Source organism: Cloeon dipterum, chromosome 1 (genome assembly GCF_949628265.1).
Source record: "Cloeon dipterum chromosome 1, ieCloDipt1.1, whole genome shotgun sequence".
Taxonomy (NCBI): domain Eukaryota; kingdom Metazoa; phylum Arthropoda; class Insecta; order Ephemeroptera; family Baetidae; genus Cloeon; species Cloeon dipterum.
Window position 1 is genome coordinate 14,320,962 of NC_088786.1, and position 26,601 is coordinate 14,347,562.

The 26,601-nt window shown below is 37.6% G+C and overlaps 6 protein-coding genes across 9 annotated transcripts; 3 read left to right on the plus strand and 3 right to left on the minus strand.

The window, feature by feature from the left end:
- Nucleotides 1–1,849: 1,849 nt before the first annotated feature.
- On the minus strand, nucleotides 1,850–7,912 carry fwe (Calcium channel fwe). Of its 2 annotated transcripts, XM_065476373.1 has the most exons (7): nucleotides 7,779–7,912; nucleotides 7,558–7,675; nucleotides 7,070–7,151; nucleotides 6,883–7,008; nucleotides 6,123–6,230; nucleotides 5,493–5,636; nucleotides 3,793–3,935 (listed from the first exon to the last, which is right to left on the minus strand). In XM_065476373.1, the coding sequence occupies exons 1-6, from the start codon at nucleotides 7,779–7,781 to the stop codon at nucleotides 5,495–5,497; spliced, it is 579 nt and encodes a 192-aa protein (XP_065332445.1). In that variant the 5' UTR covers nucleotides 7,782–7,912; the 3' UTR covers nucleotides 3,793–3,935; nucleotides 5,493–5,494. The 2 variants fall into 2 exon arrangements, with proteins under 2 accessions (XP_065332444.1, XP_065332445.1); XM_065476372.1 differs by lacking the exon at nucleotides 5,493–5,636 and having other exon boundaries at nucleotides 1,850–3,935.
- A 462-nt stretch (nucleotides 7,913–8,374) lies between these two features.
- Nucleotides 8,375–12,466, minus strand: Cog4 (conserved oligomeric Golgi complex subunit 4). The gene is made up of 13 exons (XM_065476791.1): nucleotides 12,258–12,466; nucleotides 12,032–12,116; nucleotides 11,569–11,766; nucleotides 11,330–11,507; nucleotides 11,137–11,264; nucleotides 10,859–11,081; nucleotides 10,690–10,805; nucleotides 10,369–10,611; nucleotides 9,638–10,117; nucleotides 9,095–9,367; nucleotides 8,849–9,034; nucleotides 8,581–8,798; nucleotides 8,375–8,525 (listed from the first exon to the last, which is right to left on the minus strand). Exons 2-13 carry the CDS (start codon nucleotides 12,092–12,094, stop codon nucleotides 8,483–8,485), a joined length of 2,349 nt encoding a protein of 782 aa, XP_065332863.1. The 5' UTR covers nucleotides 12,095–12,116; nucleotides 12,258–12,466; the 3' UTR covers nucleotides 8,375–8,482.
- A 75-nt stretch (nucleotides 12,467–12,541) lies between these two features.
- LOC135934806 (DNA repair protein XRCC2-like) lies at nucleotides 12,542–14,894 on the plus strand. Its single transcript, XM_065476797.1, has 4 exons — nucleotides 12,542–12,688; nucleotides 13,335–13,667; nucleotides 14,028–14,419; nucleotides 14,759–14,894. Exons 2-4 carry the CDS (start codon nucleotides 13,358–13,360, stop codon nucleotides 14,888–14,890), a joined length of 834 nt encoding a protein of 277 aa, XP_065332869.1. The 5' UTR covers nucleotides 12,542–12,688; nucleotides 13,335–13,357; the 3' UTR covers nucleotides 14,891–14,894.
- Nucleotides 14,895–15,564: 670 nt separating this feature from the next.
- On the plus strand, nucleotides 15,565–18,290 carry LOC135934804 (uncharacterized). Of its 2 annotated transcripts, none has more exons than XM_065476795.1 (5): nucleotides 15,565–15,700; nucleotides 16,160–16,383; nucleotides 16,629–17,063; nucleotides 17,190–17,458; nucleotides 17,645–18,290. In XM_065476795.1, exons 1-5 carry the CDS (start codon nucleotides 15,571–15,573, stop codon nucleotides 18,096–18,098), a joined length of 1,512 nt encoding a protein of 503 aa, XP_065332867.1. In that variant the 5' UTR covers nucleotides 15,565–15,570; the 3' UTR covers nucleotides 18,099–18,290. The 2 variants fall into 2 exon arrangements, with proteins under 2 accessions (XP_065332867.1, XP_065332866.1); XM_065476794.1 differs by having other exon boundaries at nucleotides 15,570–15,706.
- Nucleotides 18,274–21,078, minus strand: VhaAC39-1 (V-type proton ATPase subunit VhaAC39-1). The gene is made up of 7 exons (XM_065476796.1): nucleotides 20,835–21,078; nucleotides 20,423–20,594; nucleotides 20,140–20,318; nucleotides 19,509–19,666; nucleotides 19,276–19,452; nucleotides 19,143–19,220; nucleotides 18,274–18,902 (listed from the first exon to the last, which is right to left on the minus strand). The coding sequence occupies exons 1-7, from the start codon at nucleotides 20,953–20,955 to the stop codon at nucleotides 18,741–18,743; spliced, it is 1,047 nt and encodes a 348-aa protein (XP_065332868.1). The 5' UTR covers nucleotides 20,956–21,078; the 3' UTR covers nucleotides 18,274–18,740.
- Nucleotides 21,079–22,218: 1,140 nt separating this feature from the next.
- Nucleotides 22,219–26,340, plus strand: LOC135934803 (uncharacterized). 2 transcript variants are annotated; one of them, XM_065476793.1, is made up of 10 exons: nucleotides 22,219–22,460; nucleotides 22,684–22,744; nucleotides 22,811–22,933; nucleotides 23,123–23,224; nucleotides 23,284–23,812; nucleotides 23,870–23,979; nucleotides 24,043–24,108; nucleotides 24,901–25,534; nucleotides 25,593–25,712; nucleotides 25,790–26,340. In XM_065476793.1, the coding sequence occupies exons 1-9, from the start codon at nucleotides 22,416–22,418 to the stop codon at nucleotides 25,693–25,695; spliced, it is 1,773 nt and encodes a 590-aa protein (XP_065332865.1). In that variant the 5' UTR covers nucleotides 22,219–22,415; the 3' UTR covers nucleotides 25,696–25,712; nucleotides 25,790–26,340. The 2 variants fall into 2 exon arrangements, with proteins under 2 accessions (XP_065332865.1, XP_065332864.1); XM_065476792.1 differs by having other exon boundaries at nucleotides 22,222–22,460; nucleotides 24,892–25,534.
- Nucleotides 26,341–26,601: the final 261 nt, after the last annotated feature.

The window sequence follows — 26,601 nt, forward strand, 5'->3', positions numbered from 1 at the left end:
TTTACGTTCAACTGATCAATCTGAATAGGGTTTTTAATGTGTTGCATGGCATGTGGTAGGAGTTACTAATAACTATATGACTTCAACGGTTCCTTGCTCTTTAAAAATTGCTCTCTTTGCTTTCTCAACAGATTTCATTTAAGATTTCAAAAACAAATACGTCTTCATCAGCTTAAATCTCTGCATAATTTCGAGACCAAAGTCTGACAGCACGCTCCAGCGTCACAAATATACAAATATCTATGTAGAGGGTGCAGTGGGAGCCGGTGGAAGGTCGCGGCACGCGCAAATCCTCTCACTTCCACTAGGCACGTCCGTCTACCGCCAGCCACAATTTGCATTTAGATGGATAAATAGAGATAGAGAAAATGAATGATGACAAGCGCGTTCCTTTATTTGCTTCCTGATGCGCTCGCTCACTCCCTCGCACGCCGCCGGCATCATGTCCATCGCTGTCGGATGGCGAGTGGTGAGGCCGACCGCCCGCGAGGTGTAGGCAATTTGCCCGTCACTTGCGTCGTGCGCGCTGCATAGCCATGTAAAGCCAACTCATTCTCCCGCTTCGTCAGCCTCCAGCAGCGGCGAAACAGAGCTTGATAACGATGCTTTTTATCACATTATGTTATCATCTTACTTTACTTCACAGTCAAATCCGGGATATCACAGAATGTATATTTCCTCCATTTTCCAGGGCCGATATTGAGATACAAATATATTTTGGAGGAAATGTATAATTCATATTTCATATCTATGCCTAAAACAGTATTATGGTCTCACGCGTTCAAAATATTTGTGTGCTACTAAAATCAGGACTGAGATATTAGTGAGTATTCCGGAAAGGTTTTTTCGTTCCTGTTGTCTTGCTCCGAAAAAAATACTTCTCAATAATTGTCCTGTCCTGTTCCGGTATTAAATTTCCGGAATTTCACGTTTGGAGGTTCTTGGAAACACAAAATTCCTACCTTGTCCTGTCCCAGTAAAACCTTTCTTGTCCAGCTTGAATTTCAGGAACCATCCAAAAATCCGGTTCCCATTTCTTGTCCTGAAACACTCCTCACTGTGAAAATAAGGTTTTCTATTGAAATTAATTAATTGGTCCGATTTTGAAACATCACTATATAATTGCGTCCTAATTAAATTACAAGTTTTTTGCTCAAAATATGAATATTGCCAAAAAATTGAACTATTTTTTGCCTTATTTTCTTTATTAACGAATTATATCAGGTATTAAGTTTAGAAAAAAAGTGAGACTAGCAAAAATCTTTAAGGTTTCGACTAATTAAACTATATCTAATATAGTTATAATTCGATCAATTTCAACCACAAGCCTTCAATCTCAAGATTCTGAGTTATAGTGAAAATTATATACAGTTACGATTGTTATACATTTTATTAATGTATTAATAATTTTGCTGTATTTTATCGAGCTGTGTATGTTACAGGACATTAAATGTCTGGTTTTTATCAGGAACCATTCAAGTTTGAATTGAAGATATTATTGCACCATAAAACGGTTGTCCACAGCGACAGTAAAATAAGCGGATTTGGAAAGTAACTCAACGGTTTCAGACCGTTCTGAGTTCTGGTAGATATAGATTCAAGTTAAGTTTAAATTGCTGAAGATTGCATGATTCACGCTCATTTAATATTTCCAATACGATCAGAATCCAGATAAAAAATTGGGCATCTTATCGTAGTTCTATTTATAATCAGGAATTCTAATTACATTATTAACATTTTTTCTAAATAAAAAAGTTCAATTTTTCCTTCCAATAAAGCTAATCTAAAGTGTCAAACTAATTATAACTTTCTAAAATCTAAGGTAAAGCAATTATTAAAAAACTTGATGACCGTTGTATATTTTGTCATTTATTAGTCATTAACATCTCCTTTAATGTTTCAATAACGTTCTCATATGTACGTCTTGTCCTAGAATTTTCATTTTTTGCTGTCGGCATGCATACACGCACAATACATCAATTAGTTTTCTCTCAGTACACTGTTTCTAGAGCACTCAAATCTCACCTGCAAATCATACCTCATTTTGTCTAAAACGAGCGAGCACATTTTGCACCGGCGGTGCAGTTTGAAAACATGCCGGCACACCAGAAATTAAAACAAATAAAGCAAGATTTCCGGGGATACAAATGTACAAACGGAATGTCAAGTAAAAAGAAAAAAATTGTGATCACATATTTCCAACATTGAGAACAAATCAGATTTAATTGCGTGTCGCACCTCTCGCAAAAACTATATAACGCGTGATTCTCGTAGAGATCACCTGAGTGAATTTGCCATAATTTATAATCTTAAACTTATGTACAGTGTAGGTGTATATATATTGTTTTACTCTAACGATCCCTTAAAAATCAGTCACATGTAAAGATGAACTTTCTACTCTTTATAACGTCCAGCAAAAGCTTTAAGATCTGCGTCCGTGAGTGAAATCAAAATGTTGACACCTCGATGAGAGAAATTTAACAAGTAACTAATTGATAAAACGGGTTTTGGTGTTAGTTAGCATAATACTACTGGAATCTCAATGCTATATACACGAATTAGGCCTTTGGGTTAGAGGGGAACTCAAGTGCCAAGATTTCAATACCATGCCACGGACGCAGGAAAAATATCTGCAGGCAAAAATACTTGCTCGAACCATCTGTGTGTGCAACCAAGGAAAATATTGTTAAACTCTCAGAAAATTGACATATTGCATCAACACCTCTCGCAATGAAAAGCTTTCTTTAAAGAACGTGGACTCTCAAATGTCTAGATTTTCTATGGCTTGACATGTGCCTTTGTAGGAAACCTGATTGACTTCTAACAATTGGATTTCAAATAAGAGAGCTTGAGACCAAAATTGATTACTGGGTTAAATTTGAAAAACTAAAATCAATAAAAAATACACATAAAACCTTGAATAGATCATTTGGTTTTGGAAACTCTAGATTTCCGCCGCTTTAAAACAGTTTCCAGCAGATATCAAGACACAACCATTTAAGTTGGACTCTTGGGTGGCCACGGACTTTAAACCAAAAATATGCTCCTCAATCAACTGAGTAATACGACTGCCTTGTGTTGGTTAGTGGTCCATATTTGATAAACTCGTGACGGGAATCGCTGTCAAGTTCGTCTACTATACGGCAGCACTGCTTTGTCAACTGTGAACCTTTAACTTTGGGGGATATTTTAGATTTATAGCGGGCAGTCGTCTACACTGCCCCAAACATTTAACAAACCCTAGGCGCTAGTTTATGATTATGGTTTAATTTTGACATGACACTTAGAGAAAATTGGAAAGTACCACCTGGCCGAGTGAGAGAATATTTAATTGCTACCGTGATATTTCTGCAAAGGTGAAACCAATCATTATTGCTCTGGGGAATCGGGAGCGGCCGGGCGGCTTTTAACATTCATATTTTGTTTGCAGATCGCAAGTCTGTGTGATATATTGGATAAACGTTAGGAGTTGATATAGTCGATTGGCCAGTGGAAATTACATTTCGCAGCAAATTGACCGTTGATGTTTGGTGGAATAATGATAGGTAATAAGCCAAATTGAAATGGGCTTTTGCCGAGTGCAACAGGTGAATTAAAAAATCCTCGCTTGCCTGATCGCATATTTGGCCGACGATAATGAAAATGTAAGAAAACGAAAGAACAAAGCGTTGAGCCTTGTACAATTGAGTGTGAGGGGCGAAGCGGCAATTCAGACGGTGCACAATTAAGGGAGGGAACACATGTTTAGTCCGATTCGATGAGAGCGTGAGCAGTCACTCCAGAGCGGTCAGACGCCAGGGAAGGGTGCCGAGCTGTTGCTCATCGGCTGCGCGTTGCTCACTAGATCGGCTTTCATGGTCGAACTCGGTGGCGCCGTGGCCGGCGCCGCGTTGGCACTTGACGCCGCCGCCGCTCTCATCTCGTCTCGAGACGCCCTGCAATTGGTTGCGATAAGTGAAAGACTCAAGACGATGATGTGAATATGAAGGCATCATATAAATGAAGTCTATAGCCTAGACATTTAACCTTCATGGTCAATTTAATTGTGAACTACACTACACTACTTAAGTTTTGAATCGAAAAGGACCATATTAATATAAACATCTCAAGGATTTGGAGGGAGAAAATAATAAAAGAGGATTTGAGTTTTTAAAGTTCAATCATACCTAAGCGTCAAGAAAACCATTAGTGCTCTGAAGATAGGTAATTTTAAAACACGCACATGATCACCAAGACATAACTAAAAATAATTTCTTTCAATATTTGAAAGAAACGGATCTCATCTTCATTGCTTAAAAACTTCCTTCTTCATTCCTTCGACAAATGTCGGCGTCACAGAAGCGACAGTATGATTAGTCAGCCAAGCCATCTACTCAGTGGAGTATGGAAAAACATTTTACACCGGGAAGAAAATTCCTATCGCACAATAAACTAGTCCCCTGCCTCTTCTAATTGCCTTGTATTTTAAAAAAACATTTTTCTATTTATTCTGTTGGAGACGGTTGCAATTTCCATGAAATGGGTGTACGGAATTTGTATTTATATTGTATTTAAAAAGCTGTAGGATTATTGTTTGGATTTTATATAAATGTGTATTACAATTTTTATCATGAAATAGGGAGTTCTATGACGCCGACACTTGTCTGAGTAATACAGAAGGAAGTTTTTTGAGCAACGAGGATGCAATCCGTTTCTTTCATAATATCCAACTTTGAGAGTTGACATCTTAACTAAGATATATAATAATTCGTTATGGTTTGGTGCATAGAAGAGTCACTAGGATAGCGATAAAATTAATACTACTGTTCTCCATCTTTCCTCTTGAGATGTTATCCTCTTAAAAATATTGAAGCTATTGAGAGCAACATATTTTGAAATTAATAGGCAGGGATATCTGATTCATCTGACCGACAATTTAAAAAAATATTTGTTTATTTTTGTCATCCAGTTATATTTTTACTGACCAAAAGTTATTGCAATACTGGATTTCCTAATTAAAAACTAGTATCCTCTTTTTTTTCAAACATAAAAACTATAGAAATTGGAAATCAATTCGTCCTGGTCCCGGCAAAATTGCGTAACTTTCAACAACCAAACGAGAATTTCCTTATTGCAACAAAAGGTCAACAATCAATTCGACAATGTAAATTTGGGTGTTTGTTGAGCGTTGCGCAATTTTGCCGGGACCAGGACGAATTGAATTCTTTGGTGCAACTTGAATTTACACTCCAATATTAATTTAAGCTTGAGCTGATGATGTAGACTTAAAAGTTCTATGTTTTGTCTGACTTGCTTAAAATAATAACATTTTCACAAATAAGAGTCATGGCTAAATATGAGAAAATAACAAATAAGGTGCAAAATCAACAGGTGGTGAAAATGAAGAATGCAGCAGGGCCAGCAAACATCTAAAAATGAGTCTAAGAACGCAAAGAAGTGCAGAACAAAACGCAGGTTTAAAAGCATTCTTAGTATCAGAGGTGGAGACACACGTTTAGGTGGGCCTCCAGACATCGGGATCCTCCATAAGGGTGGCGTTAGGGTCAGCGCCCATGGGAATGCCCACGGAGCCGGGAGCCACCCCAGGACTGAGGGTGCCACCTCCAGCTGCAGCAGCCATATCTTCCCTTGTGCCCCTGAGCACCAGCACAAAAAGTAGTAGAAAAAACACAAAGCACACAATTTAGTTAGCCAACAGTCCGACAAATAGCAGATTTAGAACTAAAATCTTTTTACCAAGAAACACAATCTAATTCGTCAGTGATTAACATTACAAAGTTGTAGCCCAGAATTAAAAGCGTGAAAATTCAAAGCTCAAGAATCACCCATAAATAATATTTAAAAATTTAAAATTATTATCATCTTTTGAATGTGCCGAAAATTACAATGAATTTTCAACTAGTATAATACATTGATTCAATGAAATATATATAGTGCATTTTCGCGCAAATTATTTTATATTGACAGAATAAATATCTCATCTAGATTTATCAGCGTAAAATTTGAAGGACTGGTGTAAGTGTTCAATGATCAGTTAGTCAAAAGCAACAGCACAACAGTGAAGACAGTTTTGTGCTTGTGAAGCGCACATCTTAGTCTACAGGATTAAAAATTGGACTCACTTCTTTCCAAGGCCCATCATGCCGTACATGACTCCAGTGGCAAAGATGAGGCCGCTGCCAAAAAGACTTCCGAGGCCGAAGCAGAACAGGATTCCGGGAATCGCAATGCTGCGAGCAACAAACGATTTATTAAGTATAGTAAGGAAACAGCGCCCACCACTCCAAGGCGTATTGATCCGTGGCTCAAAATAATATACAAAATCAATATCGCATGAATTTATTAGAATGACATGTTCATCGCATGTCTTGGACGTTTTATCAAAGAAAGAGAACTGCTTCTTTTCTTACAGCTTTGAAACATGAACCAAGTTTTGATCTCATTTAAATATGGATTTGTTTGATGTATGAGAAGAAAATTATTTTACTGGTGTAATATTGCAAAGAAAATTCAGAGCTGAAAGCATTATTAATTTATGTTACTCAATCTACTTCTCGTTTTTCTCCAACAAAACTTTGAGTGACAAAAACTTTGAATCATAAGTATATTCTTGAGAAGACAATGAATAAAAAGACTATAGCCGAGTTGTTTCCAAAGTTATATGTTAATTAATAAAATTCAACCAGTTTTGACGAATCTGGTCTTGACCAACCTTGAATAAAGTGTATTCATAATAAGTAAATTGTTATTGGAAATTGCAAACTTAAAAAATTTACAACGTCAAGTCGAAAAGATTATTTCATTGCCCAAAGTGAGAACCAAATTGAACGAATTGAGAATAAACATAAAATAAAAATAATTCTAAAAGGAGAGGATGATTACCCGCAGTAAAGGGCCGCTCTGTTCCAATATGGCCTGTTCTCCATAAAGTTGCTCAGAGTTTGTATATGTTCGATGAACATACAACAACAAGGTGCTTCAATTGCTATTGCGACGATGCCAGCAATCCTGCAAAAACACAAGAGCGATGTTACTTTACAATTTCAACGGAAAATTTAGATCTACTAACACTTGGAAGGTTCCTCCAAAGAGACAGCCAACGTCTGCAAGCATGATGCCAAGGCAGTTCCAAATGCCAAGTAAAATTGCAACTGGGGAATTAATAAAGATTTTTGATAAGCTTTGTTTGTACACAAACAACTAGCAGCATCATTAAGATAACAAATTTAGATGCAATAAAACACAGGCTGCTGAAATTGAGGCGCATTGTTGAATCAAGAGCAAATTTGGATAGTCTACTAGATGCTGAGTGAATTGTATATATAATTAAATAGTCATATTTATTCTGCATAAAATTTAGAGAGTTATAGCCGTTGAACTGAAAATGTATGTCTGTATCGATCTACGTATAAAATTTGGCAGATTCCTCTATCAAATCTGTTCATTCAGTGCCTCTAAAAATTTTCGCACTATGCACCGTCCAGGCGCCCAAGAGCGCCAAAGATAAAAATGACACTCGGCCTGAAAACCACAGGATGACACCTATTGTTTACTCACATCCTCCACCAACGGTGCCGAGGGCCCTGGCTCCATACCGCATGTACCAAGGGACGTCATCCCTGTTCTCATCCTGGGGCCGCTGGAACATGGCTCCCAACTTCTCTCCCACAAACGCCTGCGAAAAGAGGGCTTTTAGTGGAAATGTTGATTTCTGCCGGCGGCTGGGTCATTGAGGTGCCGTTTAGGTCTCGGCGGGACGCTGGGACACGCGAACTTACCATTTTTCAGTCCGAATTACGGGCACGGAGTGTTACAGAAGATGTAGCGCATCAGCTGACGGTGTGTCACTCGAGACACTCGACAAAGAGCGCCGAAATTTTCCCGAACAAGACTTGAACCACAATCAATAGCAGCACGCCGAAAATCAATAGTTTTTATTTCTATTGTCAGCCTCTTTTTTGTTTTTAATAATTTTCCTCACCAAAATAGCTACGTTATATACTCAAAATATCGAGCTAAACCTTTCAGGTTTCATCACAAAGAGAATAAAATTACTTGCTTTTTGAATTTTGCGTTCCCGTCTTCGTCGATACCCAAGTGCCAGGTAAAGGCGCGAAATTTTAAAAACTAAGCCACATCAGCACTATAATTCTTATTGAATTTTATATAATTATTATTATAGCATTATGTGCTCCATTAAAACTGTGGAAAATGTACTTATTATTTATATTCGCCAGAGATTTCAAGAAAGATAAAATCTATAACCACCGCCATGCCACCAATAAATATATTTCATTTTAATAAATTTTTATCAGAAGAGGATCAGCCAGTTATAGCAAAAAATATATCTGGGGGTTTATTCATTTTTTTATTCTTAAATAGTTTTATTTTAAAAAATAGTAAAAATTTTCCTTTTTAAAAAACGATCAAATTATAACTTTATTATATCACAACTTTAAAAATGCAACTCAATTCACCAAATTTACAGCTTCAATTTCTTGATTTCTTCTGCCTTAAAGTCAACTCTGCAATATGAATTCATTCATAAAAGATTTTGCCATTAAATATCTCAATTATTACCTAAGCAACATAATTTGTCGCACTTCCGACGCAGTAAGCCTCCAAAGATGCCCCGCGGAGGAGCCCCAGTAATCAGACATTTCGGAGGGCTTTTCCAAGTTCAAGACTGTAGCAATCTGCGTTAGTCGAGCCAACTTGTCTCTGATTGACAGAGTAGTTGCTGCAGTCAGGTAGCCGGCCAGGCCTCGCACCTCCTTGTCTAGCGCCAGACCTCCCAGCTAAACAAGACGGTCATACAAACGTCTCAGACAAACACAAAGCACAATACTCTATTGAAGCACGACTTCATTATGACTTTCTCCATTTGTGTAGTGATTTCCGACGCAACATGTCCAACCAGGGCATCATAGTTGGCGAATGTAAGTTTCGCTTTGAAGGAACTCAGCAAGCCTTCCAAATTATGGATCAAGTTCTGCACAAAAGGCTCGTCTGCTTCATAGCTAGCAAATTCCTCCTGAAATTTCATTGTCAGTTTAATTTAATGATTATGGCGCAAATGCTGTAAAAGTTTCACCTCTGTAAGTTGATGATTTGCTTGCATGAAAGCATCAACCCATGGTCCAGTGCGCGGTTTCACAGCGCTGGCGATCAACTGCTGTAAACCATATTCAGCTACATGCCTCAGGGAAGCGGTCACCGATCCAAAACCTGAGAGGCATGAGCTCAACTTGGCCTGATCATTGGCGGTCAGGTTTTTGGCACCAATTGAAGTCACAATATCTTCTTCCAGGCCTCTTATCATCACTTTTATGAACTCTAAACTGGCGTCAGCGTTATTAAGATGAGCCTGCAGAACATTTATTATTTGGAACATTTAAGACTCGCAAATATAATTAATATTGCTACAGTGAAATGAATGTTGTTCACAGCAGATTTTAAGACAAACATGGAAAATCAACATATTGCAGAAATTATTATTTTGTCTTTGGTCTCACGTTATTTTATAATGAATATATTTTCTCTTGAAAATAAAACTTGATCTTACAAGTACATTTTATTGAAGATTTAAGCTATCAATTTGATTATACTTCTATCAATATTTCAAAATTAAACTTACCAAGAACATGACTCTTGCCGAGTCAGAATCAGACTGCGTGGACGTGTTGAGGCGGCCTTGCTGCAGGGAGGACTGCCACATGTTGTAAGCCTGCGCTGTCAAGTCGAGGTAGCCTGAGCTGTATCCTTTCTTCAGTTGCCTATGCAGGTAGCTGCAGAAGTCGATCTCCAGAAGCGTGCATGCATCATTGATAACGGCGCAGGTGCCATCCATGCTGCCTGACTGGCTTGACCTGCGGATGCTCATGCGCAGGATGTAGAAGACGTCATCCAGTACGCTTGAGGTCTGGCTATCTTCTCCATCTAGGGTGTCCAGGGTCATCGCCTTTCGCACACTCTCAGACATGTAGTACCGCTCAAGAAGTAGGTAGTGGCCCAGCAACTCTTGCATTAAGCGGCAGAGATCACTCCTCTGTAAAACTAACTCCATTTGCTTCAGGCCAGCCTCTTTTTGCTCCTCATCACCACTCTCGAAGTCCGTCTGCCATATCAATTACTTTCAGTTATCTTTAAATTTTTTTCACACATGTTTTAGGTTCATTTGACAAGGAAATAAGAACAAAATTATTTATTGTATTGAATATGTTGCTGTAACGTGCGAATAATGAAAACAAATTTTCAATAACAAGATAGCCAAATCCATGGTTTTTAAGTAAAAATCCAATGAAAATTACTTAAAATAGAAACTTTCTTCTTACAAGACACACCATAGGCGTTGAATAATAAAATTACCGTGATACGTCTTCTCAAAAATCTCATGTAGAGTTCTGCTCTAGAGTGAGCAATTGAGAGTTCGTTTAGGAGCGGATCTAGGTCCCTGGGGTCAGGCACTTTTCGGTCAGATTCGATCGAACCTCCAGTGGAGCCTGCTCTGCGGTGAGTTTGACCCACTGAAGCTGAGGCAGTCATTGACACTAAAGACGCTGAGGACGCAACAGTGTGCATAGGGGCACCTCCTCTTGATGCATCATCAACCTTTAGTGAATGTCCAGAAAATTTATTTAAGAGCTTGATAGACCAATGTGCACTTTTAAGTAAAGTTGATAAATTTACCTGTCTGACAATGTGATCTAAATTTCTCCTTTGGATTAGCTCCGTTAGTATTTTCCTGCTTTCTTTATCACATTCTTGCTGCAGCCTCTCAATGACATCAAGCAAATTTCCAGGACCTTACAAACTTATTATTCAGCAATCACCACATAAATCAAATTGTTGATATTACCATAAAAGGTTTCAACAATTGGCTGATGTGCTTCAAGTACCCTAGCAATTCCCTCAAACAAAAGAGTAAGGGCGTCAGCGTAAACAACTGGGGCTCTTTTGTCGTGGATCGGAGTGTCCACACAGGTTTTTAGTGTTTTCTGCGCCATAACAGTCAGTTTACCAGCCAAGTAAGTGGAAAACCTTTTGAGGCCTTCAGCTTTGTCACCAAGTAAAGGAAAAATCTAAAATGTTCAGATTTGTGCTTGTAAAATAATTTAAAAATATCAAATTTAGTACTTTGAAGAATCTCTCTACATCAGCAGCGTTATCCTTTGCAGCTGCCTGCTCAAAATTCTTAGCTACAATCAGCCTCAGCTCTTTGGTTGCGGAATCAAGTTGTGTGAAACAGTCCTCTACACTTCTACCTGAAATTGTTGCCATTCACAGTGAATAACGAAATACAAACAAAAAAATTACTAATCTTTAATACCTTGAGACATATGAGACGCGGTTTTCTTAAGGGCAGCTTGGTCCATAGCCAAGAACCTATGAATGTGCCCAGCAGCCTTTTCATACTCTTCATTTTCCAAGGCTGTTTTTACACCCTCCTTGCACAGTTTCAAGTCCTGAAGATCCTGCACCCTCTGTTGACACTCAGAAACTCGGCTCTGTGAGTATGCCCGTTCGCATAATTAAATTATTATATTTCAAATCATATTTAATTTTTACCCTAGATATATCAAGTTGTCGGACTTTAGCGCTGACGCTCTCAGCCAAGGTAGAGGTGTGAGAGATCATGTCAGCCAGTTTTACCGCATCATTGTGCAAGATTTGCAGGTTAGGCAAAGCTTTTGTGATATTATTCAGTTTCGCTTCCAGGTTAACCTGCCTCGCCATGATGCTCTCCAGATACTTATCATTTTCTTCCTGAAAGAATCGAAATTCGTAATTCATAATAAAAACAAAATATTTGTGGGAGGGACATTATGACGTATGACTGGATGGATGCATATCAGGGATATTGGGATTGTAAGGGATATAATACAAGCTAAATTGTCATTGCAGCAATTTTAAAAGTGTCTTTTTAAAATCCATGGTTATTTATTTTAAAAGCAATTTAGTTATATGTATGTATGTAAAAAATATTAAAAAGTATAAATACATATTATGAATTTCTGCCACAAATATTTACCTCTTGCTGGGTTAGTTTTTTGTAGAGCTCGTCAATTTTTTCTCTCGAATCAATGCACTCCATCTCGTTGATAGATCTTTGCAGACTTTGTAAAAAAAGAAAAGAATTCAGCACGCATTTTAAAATTACATAATATGTATTATACATAAATTAACTATTATTAGATATTATGTACTATCATATATATTTAAAATATATTTAAACAAATCTTGATTGCGTGGCTTACAGAACTTGCTTCAATGCTCAGTTGGCGGATCCGACGAACGACTATATTAAGTGCCAATTTGGACCAGAAGTGGACGGTAAGACCTTTCCTGCGTTCTGGTCAAATATTGAAAATTCAAAAAATATGCTATCGTGTCGGGTGACGGGTTCTGGACAGTGAGTTTAGCAGGTCAGCAGTACTGAGTCCTGAACGAAGTGTGAGAATGTTAGCATTAGCATTCCGAGCACCGATCAGGTCCACGAGTCAGCTGTCGACGTAAACAAACGCGAAAGGGGCGCGACCAAATCGTGCTGGTCAGTGCTGGTGGTGTTCTGGTGGTGTTGTGTTGTGTTGACCAGGTGTTGATTGTTGACTTGATGAGTTTTACGGCGCCGGCAGCGGAGCCAAAAGAAATTGGAAAAGACTGACTGTTTATGAGAGATAACTCACTGGTATGTGATACATAACAAAATTCAAAGTTCTAATTTATCATAATTTGAAATTTTCACTCAAGGAATACACTTTTGATGATGGAGAAATAATCTGACTTAAATTTGTACATACATATTACAGTCTGATACTTGAGAACCTAAACGACGTGTTATATTTAGGACTTTTTCATGACTATAGGGCGCGAGTTAGAGCCGAAACATGTCGAGAATATTAAAAATCGCAGCTTCAACGAACAAGTTGGATAATTTCTCCACTAATTTATGATGTATCAAACCTGAGAAATGACAATCCCTCAGGTGTCACCTTACCTGTGAGAAGTTGAGGTGACTCACGAGGAGACACCTTTTTGTGTGAATATGTGGCTGAAGAGTACATTTTTATGCATTTTAACCATTTATTTGCACACAAAATATAGGATCACACTTAACTCACTTAACTGATATTTTGAATCATTAAAATAGAAAACATATTCTACTAAAATATATTTACTAATTGAAAAAAGAAATAACGCGATCCTTCGATTTTAAAGAGGACAAATTTGAATTTGGGCAGTCTTATTATTATTAATCGTTTTTTAGAAAATAATCACCTTTTTTACTAAAGATGTTTTTTCTCAGTGGTAAAAAATTAGGGCTATATTTTTAGTCGAATGCAGAAAGGATCCCACAATGGCCTCGTCAACAATGAAAGCAGAGTCTGGACTTCAAATGCTGTCTCGGCTGTCTGGTTGCAAAGGATCCAGCATTTCCAACCTTCAGCCTGCTCTTTTTCCTTCAGGACTGCTACAGCCCCATCAGGTTATCGAATTCAGAGGGAATGAGGGTTCATTATCTTCCAGACTGTGCTCTCATCTCTTGGAACGCTGCATCTTGCCCATTTCTATAGGAGGTCTTGAACTAGACGCGATTTTCATTGACACAGAGCACCAGTTGCGAATTCACCACTTGGCAAGTGCCCTTGAAATGACCCTAAGAAAAGGTACTTAACAGAGTTAAGATAATATGTAACTCAAAATATTTAGTTTTGTTCCCAGTCAACATTGATTTTTGTATCGGTTGAATCGAAGATGCCTTTAGACCTCCAAGAAGATATTAAATAACTAATTTTATTGAATAATTCGAATAATTCGTCCTGGGCCCGGTAAAATTGCGCAACTTTCAACAACCAAACACGAATTTCCTTGTTGCAAGAAAAGGTCAACAATAAATTCGACAATGAAAATGTGGGCGCTTGTTGAACGTTGCTCAATTTTACCGCGACCAGGACAAATTCAACTATATACATTTTTATTTGGTACTGGTAGGGTATTTTTAAAGATGTGTGACGTTCTGCCCTCAGGTGGCTTGGGTCGGAAAGAAATACAAAAGTCGTTGAAATCGGCCCTTGATCACCTTGTGATACTTCAGTGCTTCAACTCAACTCAGCTGCTGTCATGCATGCACTCGTTGCCCCAGTTGATCAGGTCGAGACAGAGCAAGGTTGGTCTGGTGGTTGTCGACAGTCCTGCCTCGTACTACCAATCTGACCTGCTATTTGAGGTGAACGCTAACAATGCCAAAGTCAGCAAAGAACACTACCTGGCCGATATTTTGTCGCCACTACTCAGCTCGGAAATTAACCAATTGAATATAGTGCTCGCCTTCACTCTGCCCATGAGTTACAAGAGGTCATTTGTTGCTAGTAACCTGCCCAACAAAAGTTACTCAGTCTATACTAAGCCCGCAGAAGAGGTAAATGAACTCTTTTTCATTAGAAAATTATTCTTCGTGTGGTTAGCTAAACTTATAGTTTTTGGAGGTTCAGAAAATATTGAAGTTTTACTTACTTGGTTTGCTTGGTTTAAATTTGCATATCAATGCATAGATAGGAAAGATGAAGTTAGGGGGTATTAAAGATTAGTTTTTAACTTTTTCAATTGAACTATCAGTAATTTGCAAAATTGAATTAGTTATGAGCAAAATAGATAAGTATTAGCTAATCAATTTGAAGTCCTTGCGTAGTAAAGTGATAGTGAAATATGCTTCCTGCCTCCCATACACTGCGCCACTTACTATTACGAATCATTTTAGGCTTCATCTTCTGACACAGGAAATGACAATGAGTGTTACCAAGTGATTCTCTACAAAGGAAAAGACTTTGTTCATCAAACTAGTTTCTCACTAGTGAAAAATGAATTAATCTGGGAAGGCCAGACGGGTTGAACCAGGAGGATACCTTCCTGATGTAAACTTTGAAAAAAACATTTAAACCGCTCATTATTTATATTAACTGGCATTGGGACGATAGAAACCGTTAACAAGAGCTCCTCCTTCTCTATTTCTAATTCATTTGCTTAGTTTTTTCTTCAATTTTTTGTGCAAATTATATTTAATTATATTAGTCTTTTAAACAATCGAAACGTTCCCACTTAATGAAAATTGAAACTGAAAAAGGCTAACTATTAACTTTTAAAACTGCGTTGACACATGCACTCTCAAGTTGACCTAAATTGGGACTCAATGGGCTGTTCTAGATAGAAATTAAATTTTCACTGGTAGTCATTCTCCGCCAAAATTTTGATCAATATGTAAACACTATTATTTGTCATGCTCTGTCTGTGAACTTGTGCGTATTTCTTTTTTCTGCACTAACAAGAAGTTCATTTGGCCGCGTGCCGGCGGAAGTAGCATAGCAGCAGGGAGTCCCGAAATAGAGCCGAGCTGCTGGAGGAGCTCAGTCATACAAAAGTCGCGGGCCCGCCCTTGGTGCGCATCCCGAGAGGCCGATTTTCTTTATATTCTATATACCAGCATTGAACGGATCAATATCATTATGAGTAGCACAATAGTGGTGCTATGTGGGAAGAGCAAGGGCGTGCAGTCGAAGTTGATAAACAATCGGGATGGTTCCTCCGAGTGCGCCTGCTGAGGACGAAGCAGAGGAGGAGACAGCTCCAGAGGCTCCAGTGCCATGCGTCACGTGTGACGAATGCAACCACGACTGCTGTGCTCTCTGTCCCAGCATTGATGACAGTAAGTGTAAGATAATTTTATTATTTGCTCTAAGCATTCAAAAACCAAAATTCTTTTTATGTATATACCAATTAAAATTTTCAATAAAAATTAAACATATAACTTGAAGTTAATGGAATTTTCGGAAAAACTTATCTTTAAAGCCAAACAATATATCGCTAACAAAAATCTTTTACGTGCAAATGACAAGATATCATTTTACACGACGATTCATATTTCAGTTTAGACGTAACCTAAACAATTGGTTAAAAATAGCAAAATACATACAATTTTATATTGCTATATAAAATTGTTTTTTATGATGTCTGATAAATGTTTGCTACTTAAAAAATTCAATTAATTGCTTCTGGCGTGAACATTTCTGATGAAAATCAGAAAGCTTTTCGGTAAAACTTAACGATATAATGTTTATATAACTTGATGTGTTTCGTTTTCAACAAATAAATATGTTTTTTTCAGTAATGTGGTCACGTTTGGGCAAATGCCTGATAGTGCAAGTACTGATCGTCTTCGTGCTGGTGTTGCACTTAGCTCTTAGTTCGCAAATCGTGGATGAGATTAGGAGGTATGAGCCGCGATCTTCCGACGAACTGTGCTCAAACCCTGCGTGCGACTGCACCAAAGCAAATGGGACTGTTGATATCAAATGCGGCTGTCAGCATTACTTCCCCAATATCTCAAAAGTAAGTCAAACTGTTTTATTGTTGTAAGTTTGAAAATTATAAATACGATGTCATGAAATTCCGTAAAAGATGAAGTTTAGTACATAATATTTCAAGATTAAGAAAATATTTGAGTTGTTGAAATTGATAATGCAAAAATTCTACCAGAAATTATGTTTTGTGTGAAATTTGTCAAATTAAAAACGAGCATTATTTTTTATCATTATCTTTTTATAATGATCTGATATAAAAAATTAATGTTTCAGACGTTTGAGCTACCGTTCCCAGCAATTATCCCAGAAAACACGACCATATTGTACGTTTCAAATTGTGACACTGTGAAAATTGTCAAGAACGAGTTACGTGTGAAAAATGTCTACTTTCCTACCTGGTTTGGAATCCAGGATGTAGACACGTTAATAATGGATTCAACTGTAGCCCTCATGGGCAGAAATATTATCATCGGCAATGTGAGACACATCCCAGAGTTTCCCATTGGGATCCTCCGTATGGCCGTGAACGGCTGGGTTGAGTCGTTCACGCTAAGCAACGTAACCAATGTTGATGTGGTTCGTTACCAGGCCTTTAATGCAATTGAGATGAGCACCAAGTTTGTAATGAGCAACATCACCTTCAGAGTCATTGAAGAAAATGCTTTCAACATGACTCTTATAAACAAACACCACTCTGGATTATTTGTTGTGAGCTCTAATTTTTAAATAGATATTTATTTAAAACTTTAAAATCACATTATTTAAGCAAAAAAATTTATGTAACAGCTTATTTATTTAAAAGTTGCAGCATTTTTAATTCAATATTAATTTCAGATGGCTGGCTGTACAATTGATGAACTCAAAAGCACTTCCTTCAAAGTGACAGCAGATTTAGTACAAGTGCTGGGATGCCACTTTGAGCGGTTGCAGTCTGCAGTGTTTGAGCTTCAAGCTGGTTCAATACTGTTCTCAAGCAACTTTTTCTCTAAGAGTGTGGAGAGCTTTGCATTCAACATTTCTGCCACGGAAACCCATTTTTATCATAATATATTCAATGAATTGCGTGTAGATGCGTTTTTCGGTATAACTGGTCTTGGTAATATGTAAGTTTTTCATTTCATATTTTTTTCAACGAAAAATCCTTACTATATTCTTAATATTTTACCAAATTTGTCATGGAAAAGAATTGAGAATTGTATAAGTCATTAGCCAAAAATTTCACTTTAAATAAGATCGTTCTTAATCTGGTCTTAAAATGGCATATATAGTAATGACTGCATTATTTCCAGAAATTCATTCAACTTCACTGGAAATGCACTGAAGATTGTCCACAATGGCTCTCTAAACCCAAACAAAGCTGTCAGCAAAAATGATGCCTTGTTGGCCAACTCGTTCCTTAATTGCACAAGCTCAAACATCGGTTGGATTTGGGAGGCTGCCTTTGGTTCTTACGTCTCCACCAACACCAAGGAATACTACCAAATGCTGTTATCCCACGAAAACTGCAACATTTGCTACAATTATCTTGAGGATCCAGAGAGGCAGACGTGTTTCCTGGAAAACGTTACCATGATGTACGACCCACAAAACTTGGACAACAAAATCATGAAATTCTTCAATGGCTCAGTCAACAATGATAAAATTTGTCATTTCCTGATCAATTCGTCCATCATGCTGGAACCAACTGTGATTCTATTTGTGCAGATTGTATGCTTCTATCTGGTTGCATTTTTGATTCATTGAACTATTAATTGCAAGCCATTGGCTGCCGTCAATATTATGAACATTTTATTTTGAAAGTGATTAATAACTTTGTGAGTAATTATACAAAATAGGTTATTTTTAAGAGTAAAAGTATATTTCTTTTCATTTGCTTTTTTACGTGGCTGTAACGAGTTTTCTCCTAAATAAATCACGATTTATAGCTGCGCAGTATTTATAATTTATTTGTTGAACATGAATTCCAACACCTTTGGCTAGAAATATTTACAGTTTCTCATCTGTATAGGTTTTAGTTTTTTTTTATATATAATTATTATTGACAACATTTCATTCAAATCTACATGACCTGGCAGTAGGTTTTAAATACTGGTTTAACAACAACTAAAATCAATAATTAATTTACAATGAAATTTACAAATACATTTTTAACAGAAAAATAATTTTGCATTTCATCAACATGCAAAGAGGGAAACTATTGAGAAAGTAAAATGTTTATCACATTGTTCAACAGAAATAACCAAATTCTAACTGTATCTAGCAGTCGGAATGAAAGAACTGGAATATTTGTTCAGATATAGCGCCGAAGGCTTTGCATAATTTAAAACAACATTAAATTTGCACGAAGGACTTGATTGATTTACATCCAAGAGTCGAGTTCTGGCTTTAGAAGATGGGGATATAGTTGTCAATCTTTGTGCGGTGCTTCTGTGCCACACACTCGGCAATCCAGACCACGTTTCGGCACTCCTGCTCCTTCAGCTTCAAGTACGAATAGAAAACGCCAAAGTGGAACTGTTGCAAGAACGCGTTCACATTCAGACGCACCTGGAAAAGAACCACATTTCTATCACCTTCCAATATTCAAATTAAATGGGTGTCCAAAAATATACTCGCACTAGATAATATTTGTGGTTGCTTTTCAATAGTGTTGACTAAACTTATTCATTAATTTAAGACATTTTCCGTTCAATATACTATCGACGGCATTAATTAATGGCCAAAAAGAAAATAAAGTTGGAGATTCCAGTATACAGTAGTGGGGAGAGTCACAAGATTAAATCTTACCTCATGCTCAAAGAATTTGTCCTCAAGAGTCTTCTCTCCAGGGTTGTTTCCAGCACCTTCAAATAGCGCACGATACTCCTACATGGCAAGAATGAAAAACTCACCAGTCAAGAAGAAAAACAAATTAACTCACTGCATAGTACTCGGCCACCGCCTTAACCTGCTCGTAGTCATCGGCCCTAGCCAGGGCAGCCAAGCCGTCAGGATACAGCTTTCCCACTTTGGGATACAGTTTGACGCGGTCATCCTTTGTCAGCTCAGTGCCAAACGAGTTGATGGTGATAATGATGGCACGCCTGTCGGCCTCAAACTGAAAAATGGGTTAATTTTCTGCTTTATAAAACAAAATTACTGATTATGACTTACGGCCAGGATTTCGCACATGCTCTCAGCAGTAGTGCCACCTAGATCCTTGCAGAAGGCAAAGAACGCCTCCAAATAGGCCTTGTAAAGAGTGTTTCGGATAATTTCAATGTTCATCTCATCCAAGTCCTGTTCACTGATGCAATCAACGAAAAATGGAGCTGCAGAAATAATTTTAAGATGATCTCAGTTAGCTGACCGTTAAAAATGTGTAATCAATTGGCATGTGGAAATGGAGACACTTAAATTAGAGTGGGATGAAAAGCGACTGTTATTAAGGTCCATTTTAATCAAGTCTGGCAGCAATTTAGTGCTCATGACTACCTACAAAAGATCAAGCCACAAAAAATCTTAAAGGGGGTCCTGTTAAATCACATTAAAACACCAATTAAATGTATGCTTAAATTAACTGACACATGTGTCGCACTTAAACCTTACAGTTAGTTAAAAATATCTAGCTGATTGCTTTCCAGTGCCAAATGAAAAATATGCTAACAACTAATAGACTCAGTGTATTTGGTAGGATGTTATTTTTGTGATAAAAGCCCTTATTCCTCGCAATATTTTTCAATTCAACTTTCAGCAGAAAATTCTAGGTCTACAATCTTAAGATTAAAAGTTTGGTTCAGCCTACCAAGGGGTGTGTCCACAAGGACGGCGTTGTACAGCTCAGCAGGCGTGGCTGCGACGTGAATGGCCTCCATCTGCTCGAAGCTGCCCAAGGGGTGACATTTGGGTATAAGCTCAGAAATAGGGCGCTGGTGCAGAGTTCCGGTAATGAGCAGAATGATGTTGTCAATCATGTAGCTGTACCTGCAAAACAATTATTAATTTTAGTTAATAACAAGTTTATTTTTACTTTAACAGTGTGAAACAAGGTGATTTTAAGTACTATAAGCCATGATTTCAATACTAACGTGATGAAGTCAAGGAATGTGGACAGAGGCTCAACAGCGTGGTTCCTCATGTGCTGGAACTCGATGACCAATTTTTCCCTCAGCTTGTCGTCAATGACAGAAACAGCCAACGGGCTTGGTTCGTTTGCAAGGAAGTTACCATAATCTGTGCCTTGCAAGTGCAGCTTCAAATCTGAAAGTTTATTTAAGATTAGTCTAGTTCGGGTCAGCTAAGGATTGAGAAAATGTGCACATATGGATGATAAACAAGAATTTTGGTATGAGCAAGCTGTTAGAACATTTCATTGCATAAATATCGACTACAATTTGTGTTTAATCAAAACCAACGAACCAATACATTAAATTATTTAATATAACTTTAAAAAATGTTAAGTGGAGATAAATACACAAAATTAACGAAAAATTGTAGAACCTTCGAGGGTCTCGCACTGGACGAGGTTCAAGTAGTCAGCCTGTTTCAGGATTCCGCACTTGAAGCCACGACATAGCCCCTCTAGGTAGCCTCCGTCAATATTGAAGAACGAGCCAAGCATCTTGCCGACCCTGTAAATCGACTACCTTTCGAAAATCTGGGTGAAATGTGTTGCAAATCGACAAAATCGATCGTTCCTGTCAGCCCTCTTTTACTTGAGTCCGAGCCTATCATATGACTATTACGTCACGAGCGTTGCTGCTGCCACCTTTATGTTTTGTGTCTACGATTGCAAACAGGCAAAGGCGCGAGCCGTGTATCTCTGTGGGGGTGGAGGGGACAGCTAAGAAAAGATTTTAAACGATTAAACCGATTAACGATTAAACCGGATTAAACGATTTTGGCCTTAGGCCTATACAAAATTTAGCACCTAACATTTTTTTCTTGGATCACTATATTTAATAATTTGCAGTAGGGAGAAAGGCAGTCAACCTTAATATCACGAAAAATAAATTTGATTTTTTACTGCTGATCATCGCATAATCGCCCTTGGCTTGGTTTTTAGCATGATTGGTTGCAATAAATATATTCTTATTACACAATTCTAAAACTTATGACTCAAATATAATTCTGCATTTCGTTGCCAAACACGTTTACGCGCGAGTTTTCGTTCGCAATGACCGACGTCCTGACAAAATTTTACATCATTACAAACATAGGAAGCCATCTTTTGGGTGAATAGAATAACCAGAACAAAAATACAGCCAACTAGTAACAACTCATGCCCAGACGCGCATGATGTTACTTTTGCAACTCTAAATCTTCGGGCTCTAAACTTCAGAATAGCGAAAATTAACCACCGTTGGACTCGTCTCGATCTCCCCTGACCAGCTAAAGGGTTTAGGGGTGTTTACCCTCCACCCCTAAGTTGCTATACGTCAACCCCCTTAAAAAAGAAAAATTTTAAAGCTCTCGGATTTTGTCTATAATGTGCTTTTTTTCAATATTTGGTCTGTTTCGGTTTGAAAGAAGGGTGTTAGTTTAGAAGGAGTTTTAGACAATTTGAAATTTATTTTTAAGGCCAGAGGATGCATACTAAAAATTTTACTATCGAAATAGTAGCAATATGGGGATGAAGGGTGATGGGGGTAAGCACCCTTAAACCCTTTAGCTGGTCAGGGTAGGTCGAGACTAGTCTAACGTAGAGTGCTTATAAGCACTCTAGTCTAACGGTGGGTGTGGGTAGTTTTTAAGATTCTGATGGTTAAAAAAATGCTGCTTCATCCGTTCATCCAACTATGGTCCAACTTTAACGCATGCGCGTCACTCAACAGCATGCGATTGCGAGCTACAAAACGGAGTGGGAGGTGAGAGTGTTTGTTGACATCAGATATCAGATGTTTGGGTGTTTTACCCGGGATCACCCTGGATTGCGGATTGCTCTGGAATTTCGCCCATCACATTGGCATAATCGCTCTGACGAGCATACACTCGCATTTCCCAATTTTTTTTTTTTAAATAGCGTTACTAATGTTTTAATCTATGCCACTATAACCACTGGTTGACTGATTCATTGGAAATATGAAAAGGAAAGCAAGAATGCAAGGAACTCACATCAAGAGAGAGGTGCGCCAATAAGTTTAAAAATTAGATGCAATCATACAATGTAAATATTTCATTTTAATTTTTGATTTTTTTAAATTTTATGTGACAGGAAATCAGATAATGTTTACCATATTATTTACGATGATATTTTGCTTTTTTATGTATGTATGTACATATGATGATGTATGATTGTAGTATGTATTATCTAATGTTATTTTAATGCTATATTTTTGTATCGAAACAGAGAGGAGGAAAGCGGAGATCTTGCCAAGGAGGTGGCGAAAAAATTCCAGCAGTCTCTGTTGGTACATGAACCAAAAATTAACTTTGATCAATTATCAATCAATTAATAACTCAATATCATATTGCAGGTCAAAGTGGTTTGTTTCATGAAGCTTCCAAGCAGGGTAGCTTGCAGAAGGTAACACCTGTTTCATCTAAAGAGAAGTCTACAAATGAACCTACCAAAATAGAACGTCAAAATATCCCTTCTGGTAAGTTATTTTGTTTGTGGTATGCTTGACTGAACAGGGGAAAGGGATAATGTACATAAGGATCATGAAAATTTCATATTTCAAAAGTGGGAGCACTATCAAATAGAATGATCGGTGTGTAACACCAAACAATTTAGGTTAACTTAATTTAAAAAACTAGTTGTTAATTTTGTTAAATTCTTTATTTAGATGATGCACTTAACACTGACGTCACCACCCCGTCAAACATCTCTTCAGATGGGAGAAGTAATTTTGATGAGGACGAGGAAGATGATTATGAGTCCTTTTCCGGTGAGGAATAGTTATGGATAACTTTAGCTCAGTTAGTATAAATATAGAATTGATTGCAGCAACCAGACAAACAAAGCAATCACGCAGAAGATACAGGAATCAGAGAAACAGACAAGCAGGTCGACCATACGAAGGATCAATGAAAGGAGCTGATGGGAAAAGAGTTTATGTGTTAAAGGGTGGAAAAAAAGCGGGACCAATATGCAACTTTGAAATACACCCACCCTGGTTGGAGTGCAAAGAGTTTGCTGACATTGATTTGAACTCTATCATGTCTGACATCATTAAAAAGTATCCCTCAAGAATGAAACAGATTGAATTTGTCTGGTCTTCAGTGCAAGTTGGAGAACAAAAATTGAGGAGATCAGATAGAACCTACTTCCTACAGCATCCTAAGACTAAGGAAAGCCACAGGGTTTGCTGCAAACTCTTTGCATCTTGCATTGGCCAAAGTGTGCGGACTCTTCGCCGTTGGACAAATCCTGAAACCATTGCCACTCCTTCGGACATTTCCCCAAGCACCCTCATTACTATGGAGATAGAGGACGATGAAGAGAGAAATAGTCCTGAAAACTGGAAAGGAGAAGTGTACACAAGTTCATCCCTGATTTACATAGGTTTATATTAAAAACATGATGTTTTTAGCTTACCACTCAATGCAGATGAACAGTATGTGGTTGAAAGCTCCTGTGATGCAGAGGAATTGATGAATATAGTTCCCGAAGAAGAGTCAAGTTCAACTTCAATTGACATAGGTTGATGCCAAAAAGCTCTGCTAATGAAATGTTTTTAAATTTATAGCTTGACATATTTTTCAGACAAATCAACTGTCGCTGAAATCATCAGTGATGCAGATGGAGAGAGTAATGATGCTTTGACTGCACGTAAGTAACTATAAATTGTTTAAATTCCCTTAAATCGATGAACATAATCACCTATATTCCTGCTAAATACTAATAAATTAGTCAGTCGGTTCATAAATGAGCCTAAATCAAACATAATAATATTTAATTTTGAAAAAAGGAAAAACGTGGGTAAATTTACTTTATTAATTTAATTTAGAATTATTTCTCCCTCAAGCAAACAAGTAGGCATTAGCACATTTTTGTTAATCCTATTGCTTGGAAAAGTAGGAACTAGTCAGGTTATTTCAAACAACTGAAATTATAACTAAACGCACTTTTGCTGTTTTTCTGTTGCTGTACTTGATTTTTAATATTTCTACTCTACTGAACAAAAATTGTTCATTTTTGCCATAAGTAGAGGTCTCAGCCATGATACATTAGGCGGCGGCTGGCGAGACTGGCTTATTGTTAATTGTTAGCCGAATTTTTGCCCATAGACGGCAGCTGGCAATTTTCGCTGGCAGCTGACAATATTTTAAACGTGAAATTTGATAGGCCAAAGGGCCTAAAGAAATTGTTTCTCCCGATTTTTTTTTCATTTTTGACCCTTTTTCACTGGGAGCCGGCGCAGCTTAGCAAAATTCGCGGTGGCTGACCCAAAATTTGCTGGCTGGCGCGGTGCAGCGCGGCTGGCTGAGACCTCTAGCCTTAAGCTCTTGTTAAACAGTGATGTAATTCTCTATCAGCGTGAAGGTTAATCATAAACAAGCTTTACAGTTCAAACATTTTGGTAAACCCATTGAAAGAAACCTATTTCGACAGTTTTTTCAGAGAAGAAGAAATGCAAGCAATCGCGCAGAAAGACAATCAACCAATTCAAAAGGCAAACTGGTCGTCCATATGAGGGAACAACTATTGGAGCTGATGGGAAAAGAGTTCGTGTGATGAAGGAAGGGAAGAAGGCAGCTATGTGCTCTTTTCACTCTCATCCGCCTCAGTTTGAATGCAAAGAGTTTGCTGATGCTGACTTGGATGCCATACTCTCTGAAGTCCTGTCGAAGTGTCCGTCAAGAGCCAAACAAATTGAATTCGTTCAGTCTTTAATCAAAGTTGAAGAAGGGATGAACGGGACTGAGCTACGTTTCTATTTCCTTGAGCACCCAGAGACCAAGAATAAACACAGGGTTTGCAGCGAACTTTTTGCATCATGTGTCGGCCAAAGTGTGCGGACTGTTCGCCGATGGGGTCTTCCAGGATATACCGCCAAGAACGAGAGTCAGTTTGTGCTTCTCGGCCCAGATGCTCTTTTGCCTCCTAGATCTGACACAAAGAGCCTTGATGAATTCTTCAGCAATTTGCCAAAGATTGAGTCTGAATACGCTAAAAGAGCTCATAATGAGCAAAAAGCTCAAAAAAAGGCTGGCAGATTAAATTACTGGATTAAGTCAAAGAAACAATTACATCAGTAAGTAACTTTATGCTAAATTCTGACATAACCTGTATGATTATGTTTATTTTTGCAGAATTTACACTGATTTCTGCAAGGAACATGGTTATGTTCAGTTTGGAAGGACGAAATTCGTTGAAGAGATGAAAAAAAGAGGCGTGGAACTAATCAGTTTCTAGGCTGGAAGTCAAAAGTGGTATGATATAATATATCCTTCACTTCATGATATTAATTTATTTTACCATTATTAAATTGTATGCATTATTTTTGCAGGCAGGCCTGAAGTTAAAGTACAAAGGAAAATTAATTTGCTGCTCACGCAACTGTGAATGAAATGAGGGAAATGATGACTAGAACTTTGTCGTTGATTGCACCTACTGCGGTATAAATTAGTTAATTTCATTAATAAATAATGACAAAACAGCTATTTCGTAAGTTGTTTTCCGTTACAAGCTCAATATTAAAATGAGCTGATATTCTGAACAATGCAAAATTACTCAAATGCCTCATACGTTCTGCTCGTTGGTAATCAATAAAAGCTTATTGCACCATCTTTATACATATATCACAAGGTATTTCATTTTGAACTCAAAATCCTGTTTGGCAATGTGTGGTTAGATGTGTAACGCCTAATTGATTGCGCTGGTCCTCATTGTTGACAGCTGCTTGCGGAATAACGCTATATAATTGTAATTGTCACATGGTTAGTCCAATATTTTTTGCATGGTCATGAAAATAAGTTAATTTGCGATGCAACTGTACTTTTTCTACATAAAAAGTTTAATAAAGAAAAGTTGATTTTAAATCAATTCAATTCCGCTTAACTTTTTAAGTCTCAGTTGTCAGATCATAATTTTTTAATGTAATTATATTATATATTATGCTGAAAGAGCGACAAATACATATAATCAATAGTATTATTAACTCGCTTCCATTTCTTCTTAGACAGTTCAATCAGTTTTTACCCTGTTGTACTAAATACCAATAAATAATGATGTTGCGCAGACTGTAAAGGAATAGTTAAGAAAACTATAGAAGGAATACTTCTGTCTGCAGTTGTAAAATCATTCTATTTATGAAGCAGC

Coding starts and splice junctions, on each gene's coding strand:
- fwe (XM_065476372.1), bottom strand. Junction 7,009..7,069: donor TTTGGAGGAACCTTCCAAGT/GTTAGTAGATCT, acceptor GTGTTTTTGCAG/GATTGCTGGCATCGTCGCAA. Junction 3,936..6,122: donor ATGATGGGCCTTGGAAAGAA/GTGAGTCCAATT, acceptor AACCAATTGCAG/GGCGTCTCGAGACGAGATGA.
- Cog4 (XM_065476791.1), bottom strand. CDS start 12,094: ATGGAGTGCATTGATTCGAGAGAAAAAATTGACGAGCTCTACAAAAAA. Junction 8,799..8,848: donor TGAAGTCGTGCTTCAATAGA/GTATTGTGCTTT, acceptor CGTCTTGTTTAG/CTGGGAGGTCTGGCGCTAGA. Junction 8,526..8,580: donor CGACAAATTATGTTGCTTAG/GTAATAATTGAG, acceptor TTCATATTGCAG/AGTTGACTTTAAGGCAGAAG.
- LOC135934806 (XM_065476797.1), top strand. CDS start 13,358: ATGGCCTCGTCAACAATGAAAGCAGAGTCTGGACTTCAAATGCTGTCT. Junction 13,668..14,027: donor TGAAATGACCCTAAGAAAAG/GTACTTAACAGA, acceptor TTCTGCCCTCAG/GTGGCTTGGGTCGGAAAGAA. Junction 14,420..14,758: donor ATACTAAGCCCGCAGAAGAG/GTAAATGAACTC, acceptor GAATCATTTTAG/GCTTCATCTTCTGACACAGG.
- LOC135934804 (XM_065476794.1), top strand. CDS start 15,571: ATGGTTCCTCCGAGTGCGCCTGCTGAGGACGAAGCAGAGGAGGAGACA. Junction 15,707..16,159: donor CAGCATTGATGACAGTAAGT/GTAAGATAATTT, acceptor TGTTTTTTTCAG/TAATGTGGTCACGTTTGGGC. Junction 16,384..16,628: donor ACTTCCCCAATATCTCAAAA/GTAAGTCAAACT, acceptor TTAATGTTTCAG/ACGTTTGAGCTACCGTTCCC.
- VhaAC39-1 (XM_065476796.1), bottom strand. CDS start 20,955: ATGCTTGGCTCGTTCTTCAATATTGACGGAGGCTACCTAGAGGGGCTA. Junction 20,595..20,834: donor CCAGTGCGAGACCCTCGAAG/GTTCTACAATTT, acceptor ATAAACTTTCAG/ATTTGAAGCTGCACTTGCAA. Junction 20,319..20,422: donor ACATTCCTTGACTTCATCAC/GTTAGTATTGAA, acceptor ATTGTTTTGCAG/GTACAGCTACATGATTGACA.
- LOC135934803 (XM_065476792.1), top strand. CDS start 22,416: ATGAAAAGGAAAGCAAGAATGCAAGGAACTCACATCAAGAGAGAG. Junction 22,934..23,122: donor ACGTCAAAATATCCCTTCTG/GTAAGTTATTTT, acceptor TTCTTTATTTAG/ATGATGCACTTAACACTGAC. Junction 23,813..23,869: donor GAAAACTGGAAAGGAGAAGT/GTACACAAGTTC, acceptor TGATGTTTTTAG/CTTACCACTCAATGCAGATG.